General features: G+C 31.7%; 1 protein-coding gene across 1 annotated transcript in view; it reads right to left on the bottom strand.

The window, feature by feature from the left end:
* Positions 1–12,942, bottom strand: part of COG5 (component of oligomeric golgi complex 5) — a 354,058-nt gene that overhangs the window by 201,009 nt on the left and 140,107 nt on the right. Inside the window, exon 7 of the mRNA XM_051962639.1 lies at positions 578–708. Coding sequence (XP_051818599.1) covers positions 578–708 — 131 coding nt within the window. The remainder of the gene's footprint in view (positions 1–577; positions 709–12,942) is intronic.

Raw genomic sequence — 12,942 nt, 5'->3', positions numbered from 1 at the left:
TTATGATTTTCTTGGGATACAGACCCAGTAAAGGCACGCTGGGTCAAAGGATATACAGAATATGATAACACTTTGGACATAGTTCCAAATTGCTCTCCAGAATGGTAGGATCATTTCATAACTCTATCAATAATACATTAGTGTTCCACTTTTTCCATATTCCTTTCAACATTTATCATTATCTTTTCCTGTCATCTTACCTAATCTGAGAAGTATGAGATATACTTAGAGTTCTTTTAATTTGTATTTCTCTAATCAATAATGATTTATAGCATTTTTTCATAGGCTTTAATTTCATCATCTGAAAAATGTCTTATGCATTCTTTGACCAATTAAGTAATAATTTTAAAATTTGGAAGGAAATTAATATGAAAGTTTTAATTAAAAGTTTTTACAGCTCAACTTATTAAGTATCAATGGGACTATGAAAGAGCATGACTGTAAAGTGCTAAGTATATGGTACATAGCAGATATTTAATAAATATTTGTTTCGGTTTTTCATATATATATATATATATGTATATATATATATATATATATATATATATATATATATATATATATTTTTTTTTTTTACCTGAGTCTCCACTCCTTGCTCAAGTAAACGTTTAGCCTGATTTTCAACTTCAAGTCGAGCTCTTGCAACAAAAAGTAGATCATTTTCTATTACTTCTATTCCCGAGAGATCAATTCCTTGAGAAAGATAATCTATTTGGGAAAAAAACACATATTTAAAAATTTTAGAAGTGAAAATATAAAAACATCACAGATTTACTATCATATAGCATTCAAATTACACAAATTGTAATTAATTTAAATTTTTTCCATTCAAAAATAGATCTTGAAAAAAATTTTAAAATTCTTTTTCATTAATAGCAAATCTTTATAGTCACGAGCATGTCAAAGTAATATGAAATCTATTTTTCAAAATATTTTTGTTTACATTTCTGGCTTTTTCATTTTCTATCTATCCTTTATTCCTTCTGAAGTCCAAAGATATTCCTTAAGAGAATAGAAAATTAACCCAGGAATTATATGGACAAAATTACAAAACACTTTTCACACAAAGTCAGATCTAAACAACTGGAAAAATATTAATTGCTTATGAATAAGCTGAACAACAGAATAAAATTACCTAAATTTTTAATTTATTTATCCAGTACTATACCTATCAAGCCACTAAAAATTTATTTTACAGAATTAAAAAAAAATAACAAAATTTATTTGAAAGAACAAAAGACTATCAAAGGAAACAACGAAAAAATTATAAAGGGAATGTCTTAGCTGTACCAAATCTTAAACTGTCTTACAAAGTAGTAATCATCAAAACAATCTGGCATAGTCTAAGAAATAAGAGTGGTGAATCAGTGTAATAAATTAAGTATCCAATACATAATAGTAAATGAACATAGTTTTAGGGACAAGTCGTTATTTGATTTAAAAAAACTACTGGGAAAATGGAAAGCATTTTTAGCAAAAACTAGGTATAGACCAATAACTAATATTTTATACCACGATAGGTCAAAATGGGCACTATGTAGACAAAAAAAAGGGGAGGGTGATATCATAAACAAAATAAGGGAACGTGGAACAATTTAATTGTCACATTTATAGATAAGGAAAGAATAAGGTGATAGAGAGGATTACAGAAAATAAAATGGATAATATTTATTATATTAAATGTAAAAGGATTTTGCAAAAACAAAATCAATGTAGTTGAGAAGGAAAGCAAAAAACTAGGAGAAATAATTTTACAACAAATTCTTTTGATAAAGGCTGCTTATTCAAAGAAAAATTTTTCAAATTTATAAAAATATAAGTCATTGCCCAATTTATAAGTGGTCAAAGATATGAAAGGCAATTTTCAGATGAAGAAATCAAAGCTATCTATAGTCATGTGAAAAAAAATGCTCTAAATTCACTACTGATTAGAGAAATGTAAATTAAAACAATTTTGAACTATCACCTCATATCTATCATACTGGTTAATATAACAGAAAAGGAATTGAGACACTAAGACACTATTGGGTAGAGTTGTGAAATGATCTATCTAACCAGAGCAATTTGGAATTATTTCCAAAAGGCTACCAAACTGTGCATTGACCCAGAGATATAAATTATAATTGTTCTCTCTAAAGTTACCAATGATCTCTTAGTTGCCAAATATAATGGTCTTTTTTTATTCCTCAACTACTTGATATCTCTATAACCTTTGACATATCAAACATCCTGTCCTTTTGGATACTCTCCCCTTTCTAGGTTTTCATGACACTTTCTCTTCTTATCTTCCTGAACTCTCTTTAGTATTCTCTCTCTGTGTCTCCTGGTCTTGCTCTTGCACACTCTTTCTCTTTCTCCTTTCTTTCTCCCCCCACCGTGAAAGTTAGGGTTTTTGTTTTTGCTCTCAATGTGTGTTGAGTAATTCACTATTTTTTTTATTAATACACACACACACACACACACACACACACACACACACACACACATATATATTAGTGTCACTAAATATATAATGTCATTAAAAAAATAGTTTTCATACTAGCATAACTAGTGTTCCCTAACTACATGGTTTAAAAATCTGGATGTATTCTAGTAGATAACTGGAAAATGTGAGCTACTATTGAATTTTATTGCTTGATGAAGCAAGAATGAATACTATCTTCCACCAAAAAAAAAAAAAAAAAAAAAAGGGAAGAAAGAAAGAAAAAGAATATGCACCTTGAGATATCTTAACATGTCTTGAAGAAATAGCACATCAGTAATGGACTACAGAGGACCTGAAATGGGATTTTTTTTGTACTTTAACTTTACTAAAACTAACCAATACCTTTTTAAATACGAAATTTTACACAAAAGTTAAATGACAAATAAAAGTGATGATGAATTGAGCACTTTGGAGGTCAAACTGACAGCATTAGAAATTATCGGGTGGATCTTTAATAATATAGTTTTTCAACATATGTATTTCTTTACTGACAAGGCAAAAAGTTTACCAACAGTTTAAGCTCGGAGAATTCAACGTATCTAAAATTCTATGCTGATTTTCAAAATCTCACTTCACTTTAAAGAACACTGGGATTTTTTAAATGGAATGGGTAGCTAATTAGTTTGGAATCCATGGGAATATGTTTGTTTTCCAAAAGTTCAGCTGCTTACAATCTATATGATCTTAGAATCCAGGACAGACTGCATGTCTTATGACCTCTTGTTTGCTTCAGTGTACATAATCCTATTATTTAATGAAAAATTGCTGATTGTCAAAAAAATCATCATCTCTGCTATGACTCTGATATTGTTGGCTACTGTTCCTCTTCATCATTACAACCACCCATTAGGAAATCCACTGTGAGCTGCAGATTTGGCATCAATTATTACATTAGATTTTTGAGATACAAGATTAAGTTCTTCCAAAGTAGGAATGTCATAATTTTCATAATAGAATTTATGGCTTTTTTTGCTTATTCATATTTTCTTTTCTTTTCTTTTCTGGTTGTTCTCCTTGGCAATTCTCTAGTTTATCAATATATTCCAAAACCAGAGTCCCCAGAACTGAACATAAAGAAAGGTAAAAGACATTCACAATTTAATGGATGAGACAACAAAAATTTATTTGTACAATGTACAATGTACAAATAAGCTACATAAAGAATAAATAGTTAAGAATTAATAAACAGAAAAGCACTTTAAAAAAAAAAAAGAGGGGCTGGGAAAGACTTCTTATAGAAAAATGGACTTGAAGGACCTTGGGACTCGAAGGAAACCAAGGAAGCCAGGAGAAAGGAAAGCATTCTAGGTAAGGAAGAGAGTCAGAGAAAATATCTGAGGCTGAAAGATGAAGTACCTTATCCATGGAATAGCAAGAAAGTCAGTGTCAATGGATCAAAGAGGACATAATGGGGAATAAAGTGTAACACTTAGTGATGCGGGAAAGGGAGTTGATGTTATATTACGAAGTGTTTGAACAGCAGAGAATTTTTGTATTTGAAGCAGAAAATAATAGGACTTCTAAAATTTATTGAGTGGCAAATAGAAAGTAATGTGGTTAGACCTACACTTTAGAAAAATCACTTCGGTGGATAAATGAATTGTGTACTGGAATGGGGAGAGATTTCTTCAGGTAGGTTTATCAGTAGGCTGCTGGAATAATCTAAGCCTGAGGTGATAAAAGTCTGCACTGGGATGATAACAGGATTAGAGGAGACAAAGAGACATTTTCTAGAGATGCTACTAAGGTGAAATTGACAGTCCTTAATAACAGATTGGTTGGGGGAGGGGAATGAAAAATAGTGAGAAATCAAAGGATGACATCTAAGTTGTGAACCTGGGAAAAGAGGACAGTGATATGCTTGACAGTAACAAAGCAGTCTGGCAGGTGAGAGAATACAGGAGGTAAAATAAAGAATTTAGTTTTAGACATGTTGAATTTAAGCTATCTAACGGACACCCAATTTTAAATATCTAAAAGGAAGCTGGAAATTTAAGAATGGAGATTAACAGAGAAGTTAGATGTGAGGATCATTAGCATAAAGATGATAATTAAATCCATGATGACTGGTGAGAAGAGCAAACATTTAAGAATTCTTTCAACTCTAGGATAGAATAATAATTATTATGACCTAGACAAAGCTACCATACAAAGAATATCATATTCCCTGGTGCAGCAATATTTATTACAGATGGGGCAGACCCATCAAGTAAAATCAAGTTAAGAAAGAGTATTTTTTTAAACCTAATTTATATGAAATAGTACTGAAATAGTTTCTGGCAAAGAAAAGAAAATCACTGATGATTTGTGACAAAGAGAAGAGGTTAGAATTTCTTAAAGTTTCCGTGGGCAATGTAACTTTGCCCTTTGAAATTAGTGCTAAGGCAAGACATTCTGAAATGGAAATGTAATATAATTCTGGGTAGACAATGAGGCAAGCAATTTAAAGGTCAGAGAAATAAAGATTGGGAGAAACTGGCTCAAGGTATCAGGAAAAAGCACTAGAGAAAAAGTGAATAGGTTAAAAAAAAAGGTGTTAAAATTAAAATATTATCCTTAAGGAGATAATGAACAGAACTTTATGTATTTGACAATTTAAGTAACACTTTAAAAGTTCTGTTTAATTTACAGAACAACATTCAAAAGGTTTCCTATTTTTCTACAAGTCAAAGTAAAAGATGAAGTAGAACAAATGAAAAGTGTAGACTAGTTAAATCTGTAAAACTCTAATGAATGATCTTACTTATTGTTCCAGTAGAAAAATACTTTACTTGATATTGGTAGTATCTCTGCCCATCTCTCTTCTATACTGATGTTTCTTTTGAATTATATCATACTGACATAGTATGAAGTACATGAATGAGATATAAAAATTTTAATGACACAGTTCAAAGTCATTTTTGACTCCCTAACTTCTCTTTTTTTCAATCTATCTTATCAAACACAAATTTCAATTGATTCTGCTTTTACAAAGACTCATTTCTTCTTCAGTACCAGTTTTACTGTCCTAGTGTAGGTCCTCATTATCTCATGGAAACAGGTTTCTGCAACAATCTCTTAGCTGTTCTTGCTTCTAATTTTCCAATCAAATTCACTCAATATGTCACTGACAAGTAACTTTCTAAAACATAATTTTCTTCCTTAAGAGCTTAAAATGGTCTATTATTGCAATCCCAAATTCTTCAGGTTGGCATTCCAAGATTTTCCAGTCCTACACTTTGAGATAAGTCTTACATGCAGTAGAATTAGGTTCTTTGAGACTGGTGCCTCCTGCTTATGCTCTATCCATACACTTATAGGAACTTTACTTATCTTTATGTGTTCTCCATAACAACTAGAACAGAACTGAGCAAAAGGGGCTCAGTTTGTTCACTGACCCATCAAAGTGCATTCATAAATAAGAAAACAAAAGGAAAGCTAAAGGAAACATATTTGGAAATAATTGTGAGACAACAATAAGGAGGAAAATGAGTCATAAAACAGGGAGGAACAAAAACACAATGCCAGTAAAACAGGATCAGCTGCATGTAAGTCAAGTCAGGAGTAGGAAAAAGGAAGTCTCAGATATAGTCTGGAGATGATCAGTCTTTGTACTTTGAGAAAATTCACCTGACCTTACTATGTACCTTTGTTTATACACACAAAAATTAGGAAATGCTTTCTAAAGTACCTTTAACACTTAGAAAAAATGTAAAATAAAATTACAAGAAAAAAATTCACATAGAAAAAAAGGAAAGAAATATTGTATGAATGCGTGAAGGTCCAAATTTCTATCTGCTTTTATTACTTTCAAGTGTAAAAGGTAATACAAACAAAATTCTTAATGAAGTTAACAGCAAGTACTTTGGGATGAATGATGACATAAGAAGTGACTCTAATTTTGTTTTGGGACCAAACTGATATTTCCATTGGGAACTCCTAATAAAGAAAGTTCAACTAATGCAGATATACCCTGCAACTCTGAGCCTTAGAGAGCTGAATAAAAGGTTAAATAAGTTACTTACAATAACACAGTCTATGACAGAAGCTTTGAACATAGGTCTTCTAAACTGCAAGATCAGCTCTCTAGCCACTATTTGAGGCTGCCTTTCAATATAATTAACGAAACTGTTAGTAGCAAATGATTTTCAGAGGTCCTCAAACTTTTTAAATAGGGGGCCAGGTCACTGTCCCTCAGACTGTTGGAGGGTCAGACTATAGTAAAAACAAAACTTTGTTTTGTGGGCCTTTAAATAAAGAAACTTTATAGCCCTAGGTGAGGGGGATAAACGTCTTCAGCTGCCGCATCTGGCCCGTGGGTCTAGTTTGAGGACCCCTGATTTACATAAAAAGATATGGCAATGATACCAATTCATAATACAAAGAATTCTGTGTTTTATAGTCTTTGAAAATAGTTTTCTTTGGCCTCAGACATTTAACACTTCCTAACTATGTGATTCTGGGCAAGTCACTTAACCCCAAATGCCTCAGGTTAAAAAAACTTAGTTTGCTCTTTTTAATCTTAGAAAGGCTAAACAATCTTCCTCTGAAATCATGTTTAGGAAATTATTTTGTTTTAGCTTTGTAATATACATGTCATTATGAGTTAAAATAATAAAATTGTAATTGCATCCAAATTATAAGATTTCATTCAATAGCTTTAACATTCTATAAAATAATAAGAAACATTTAAAAATCCAAACAACATACTTTTGTTTTCTATAATATTCCACACTGGCTTTATTTCAAATATCTCACCCAAATTATATTAAAATTCTACCATGTTTTGTGATGTTTAATTCTGACAAATGAAGTATTTTCTTCATTAGGGATCAGTTTTACAAAACAAGTTAGGAAATTCACTGAAGATTCTTTTGAAAAGATGCCAAGTAACATCAGTAATCACAGCAGGTAGAAAGCTTTTTGAGATTCAAGCTAAGTACAGTGTTCAAGTGCAGAATCCATGAATTGAAACATTTTTGCAAATAAATAACTCTGGGAATTTACTGTGATTAAGACAAGGCAGGAATCACAATTTTCAGTAATTATAAAGCCAATCCAAAGGCTCATTGCAGTCACAAGTGAATTTCAATGTATAATACAAAGTCAAGTTAAATTTAATTTAATTGAAAGAAAACAGGATGAGTAAAATGAAGAAGAAATAATGTAGAGAAAATATAAAAGCAAAGATTTAGGACAGTGTGTCTCAGAATGCTGATCAACTCATGTAGTTCAAAGTATGGCAAATCTACAGCTCTAGTTATCTCCTATTAAAGACTGTTTTGTTCCGTCTCCAACTATCTTCTGGCCATTTTTATTTGTAGTCTTGTACCCTTGAAAGATAATTTTTCTAAAATTTAACTCAACTCAATTCAGTGAATATTTACAGAATGCCTAAAATGTACAAGACATTATGCTAGGAACTGAGACAAAAATATATATACTGGCTCACACACTTACACATGCACGCACACGCACACACGCATACACACACACAAACACACACATCTTTACTAACAAGTATATTACAATCTAACAAGAAGAACTGCTAAGTAAAAATAATAATAGAAGCAAAAATGTAATATATCACAGGAAAGATTAAAGTTTAGCTACAAGAAAATTTGATCACTTTCAAGTTACTGGCTTCAGGAATGACTTCATAGAGGAAGTGATAGATAAACAGTGGCTTAATGGGAGAGAATTTAGCACATAAAGATGGAAGGAGAGAAAGACCCCATTTCAGGGGCTACAAAAACAGGCCAAGGTGGAAGAAAACAGGATAAGAAAGATTGGCAGTCCATATGTTTTTTTTGGAATTCAGGATTTATGAAAAGGAAGTGGTATACAAATAATGCTGGAAAAGTAGACTGGAACAAGACCTCCTGAAGGTCAGAGGTTTAGTAGAGGCTTTTTGTTAGTAGAGTAATATAATCATAACAGATAGTTTTAAGGATATAGTGCTGAAGGAAAAGACTAGAAGGAAGAACAAAAATAAGAATGTTGGCAATCTGAGTTCAAATGGTTGCAGTGAAAGCGAAAATGAGGAGATATATGTGAGAAAAAAAAGATTGTATATAGATAATATAGGAAAATATACTATAGGAAATTTACTATGTGTATGAAGAAATGAAAGTTTAAAGAAAGTAAGTCAACTGCATGCTATAATGGCCAAAATAGTTAAAACAAATTAACTAGTTATTATAGAACAAAGGTTCTACTATGCATTGTTACGTGAAAATACATCAGGAGTACTAAAGCAGGTCCCATAGGACACACTTTAAGGAGAGCATTGACAAACTGGAACAAATACAAAAAAAGTTCACAGGGTAATATTATCACTGTTATTTCATATACAAAACTAGGGATGATCATCCTGCAAAAGAAAGACTTACAGGAAATGACAGCCATCTTCAAAGATATATGTGTATATATTGTGTATACATATGTAATACTATGTGTTATATGTGCATGTGGACATACATATAATAGCTTTTAAGTATAAGAGAGATTCATTTTATCTTCAATAGCTTCAGAGGAAAAAAGATAGGACTAAAAAATATGAAGTAGGAGGAGGCAGACTTATATGAATCAGAGTTGTCTAAAACTGAAATGAGTTTCCTTGTAAAAAGGAGAATTTTCCAATATTGAAAATGATAAGAAAAAAGGGGGGCAAGGAGGTGCCTCCTGGATGATTGCTGGCATGGAAGTTATAAAGGACATTTGCTAAAAAGTTGGATTAGATGTCTTTTAAAGTCCCTTCCAGCTCTAAACTAAAAAAAAAAAAAAAAAAAAACCCAAAACCAAAAACGAAACATTAAGATGCCTGAAGAGGCAACAGAAACCCAGAAATTATAGTAGTTTTGCTATGCATACTCCTGGAATCTCAATGTGCTTTCAAAACTCAGCAAAGTAGTAATAATAGAAGAATTAGAATTATTATTTTATTTTGAAGAAGCACCACAGTTTATAAAATACAGCCATATGTTAGTATTTCATTAAATCCTTGTTATGAGTTGGGTTAGCAATTCCTAGTTTGAAATAAACATATGACAAATTCACAATAGCCATTATCTTTGGCAAAAGGTAGATTTATTTAAGGGGAATAAATTATAAATATAAAGTGAAGGGATACAATAGACACTAGGAATGGCACATTATGAAAGAGAATAGGAGAGCATATGAAAAACAAGTTCCCTAGGGTTACTCAAAATTAACCAGGAGAAAAGAAATACTCCATGAAGTGGGAGTAAGCTATTAACTAGGAGATTAGATCCATAGAAGAGTTTAGCAGATTAATAAAGTTAGCTAAAATAAGGAGAAAGATTCCATTAGAGACAGGGCACTATGGAGAGAGAGTAAAGTTACTCTCATAGTGGACTTAATCCTGAAAAGAACTTAGCAAAGATCTTCATCCTGAGTAAATCTTTTTATAGGAGAAATATAGCCTTGGGGTTTCTACAGAGAAGTAAAGGCAGGAACTCAGAAGGAAGGGTGATCAAGACAGAGAGAAAGGTAGGAATCAAAGAGGAACCAGATAGAATGAACCTGGCAGACTAGATCCCAGACCTGTCTAAAAGATATGCTAATATCTCAATATCTCAAAGGTCCTTTAAAGATGCACAGAGGTTTGAGGGATAGTCAAAAGAGTTCCATCCACACAATCACTCTACATCAACAGGATAGTCTAAGAATTAGTTATATATGATAATAACCATTTGGGCTAAGTTCACATCACTTGCAACATTCCAAACAGGTAGACAGAGCATATGTTATCTTTATTTTATAAATAAGATATCTGAAGTTTAGGGAAATTAAAACCAGTCCTCAATATTGCAAAGCTGGGCAATAGGAGGGGAAGATCTCAAATTTCAATGATCTGACTTAAAGTTCACTTAATCACCTTGTTTTAGAAGTTCGTAGGAGTTAGTGCTAAAAGGGGTTTAGGAGTCATGCATTCCAACAATCATGTTAAAAATAAACAAACTATTTTGAAGGTTAGTAACTTGTTAAAAAGTCACATGCTTACATTGAACATATTTTACCTTTTCTTTCTATCTTTCTTTCTTTCTTTTTTTTTTTTTTTGCTGAGGCAATTGAGGTTAAGTGACTTGCCCAGGGTCACACACTCAGGAAGTGCTAAGTGTCTAAGGCCATATTTGAACTCAGGTCCTCTAACTTCAGGTCTGATCAACTATCTACTACACCAAACTAGATGCCCCTATATTTTACCTTCTTTATGGAGCTTAGAACTGATAATATTGTTACACTCCCATTTTTAAGAAAAAATTCAGTTGTCACAAAAAGTTTTAATAATAAAAAAATTATTCTAAGGAATAATTAATTGTTCTTTGGATAGTTAATTCTTTATCCATTAAAGTTAGCATAGTTAGAACATGCAAAGTGAAGAAATTACAACTACATAGTAAACTACTCAAGGAAGGTAGATGTAATTTGACAATTTTGTTCAACAAAAGTTTATTCAATTTGCCCACTGGGAAATCAAATAAAATGCTCCAAAGATAAAATGAGGCTCAGTAGGGAGCAACTTAACAGCACAGCAGCTGGCTGGGAAATCACAGCAGCTGATCAAACACACTGGCAGATAACTGCCATCAAGGAAAAGAGTGGCCCAACTTAAACAGAAGTGACACAATAAAATGAGGTCATGAAAAGAAGTGACTCTTCCTTTTATGAGATTTACTAGGTACTGAAATGATATGAAATGATTGTGGTGCACACAATGTGGATATATCCATGACATCATCCAAGAATAAAAATCAAGAAAATTATATTAATTCACAAAAGATACTATTAATGAAAAGCACTAAATCAATCTTTTAATTAAATACATCATACTTATTATGAATTTCTTTAAATGCAGTATGCTAAACCCTCTTGGAAAAATATAAATATAAATATTTTAAAATAATTTTTACCATTTCAAGCTAAATAGGAAAATAGATCCAAACTCAGTGGGTTTTTCCTATATCACATAGAAAATAAACCTATAAGATAGGGATATATAAGATTTGAATGGAATACCACAAAGATGTCAAACACTCTGCCCATAAACTGAATATATCTGAAAACTTGCTGAAATCATATTAAAATGTAATTGGGAAATATTTATCCAAAAAATGCAAACAGACAATAGATAATGTTAATAAGTGGTTTTCAAAATCAATATATGACCTGCATGGAATCTATTTAGTCACCATATTATTTGAATTTGAGATCTATATGAAATTACAACCTAAACTTTAGAATTAATAGAATTACTATAAAAGAGGGAAAAGGAAAATGATTTACTATTACTAAAAGGAAATTATTTAAATAGTGATATTTTATCCACTCTTTGGCATCACTATCCACAAACCAAAGCCATCACCATCCTTCTGGCCAAAGAGTCACTATCTTGACACATTAGAATAAAGTTTTTGACTGTCCTGGAGGTAGTAGAAAGTGATATGGCACAGGGATGGGAAAGGACAATGGGAATGTGGAGTAACATGGCACTAGGAAAGAAACAAACAGATTTTTTTTAAGGGGCACTTATCTAGATAGCATCCTATATTCATGATTGCCTTCTCTATATAAGAAAAAAATTGTAAGGAAATCCTATTTAAAGAAGCACTTAATCATTTTTATTATAAAATTAATATCATCATTTTACAATGCAAATAACTACCCCAACAAATCTATTTTTGGAGCCTTAGATTTTTTAGACAAACTAATAAAAAAGATACAGTTCAACAATGATTCCTTCACAGAATAAAATCTGTCAGATTCTCTTTATCTTCCTCAACTGCTTATTTAGTATTTTCCATACAGTCAGCACTTAATGCATGTTTACTGAATTGAATCATGACTTTTGCTATCATAAACTTTGTCACCAGAAGCAAAAAGAATTTGGGAAAGACTACATTTCTTTACTTGTATTCCCTCCCCACTATTTCTTCTTGAAGAACTCTCTTTCCCTCTATACTCTGCCTTTCTATAACAGCTTCTGTCTGTCTGCAAAAACATTTCTCCTCCCTTTCTACAAATAGCTTTCCATAAAAATGGCAATGAGGCTGTGCGTAAATGACGCCTGCTTCATTCTTAGATAATGGGGCCACAATTTAGCTTAAAAAAATACTGAGGATTAGTTATGATGGTTGTAAAAGATAAGCTGGAGACAGAGACAGAAAGCAAGGAAATAATTATGGCAACAATCCTGGTGAGATGTGAAGAGGATCTGAACTAAAGTAAATATGGTATAAGTGGGAAGAAGGGGGAAGTATCTAAGAGGTAGTGAGGAGGTGGAGTTATCAACATCTGGCAAATAGTTAGACATGACGTACAGTAAGTAAAAATAAGGAGTTATACATAACTTACAAACATGTATGACTCAATGAAAATAGTGGTAATCTCAAAAAAAGGAACATTAGGAATACTGGACTTAGAAGAAAAGATGAGTTCTATTTTATAAATAATGG

Source organism: Antechinus flavipes, chromosome 5 (assembly GCF_016432865.1).
Source record: "Antechinus flavipes isolate AdamAnt ecotype Samford, QLD, Australia chromosome 5, AdamAnt_v2, whole genome shotgun sequence".
In the NCBI taxonomy this organism is placed as follows: domain Eukaryota; kingdom Metazoa; phylum Chordata; class Mammalia; order Dasyuromorphia; family Dasyuridae; genus Antechinus; species Antechinus flavipes.
The sequence above is the reverse complement of the archived record's forward strand: the minus strand, read 5'-3'. Positions and strand labels throughout refer to the sequence as shown.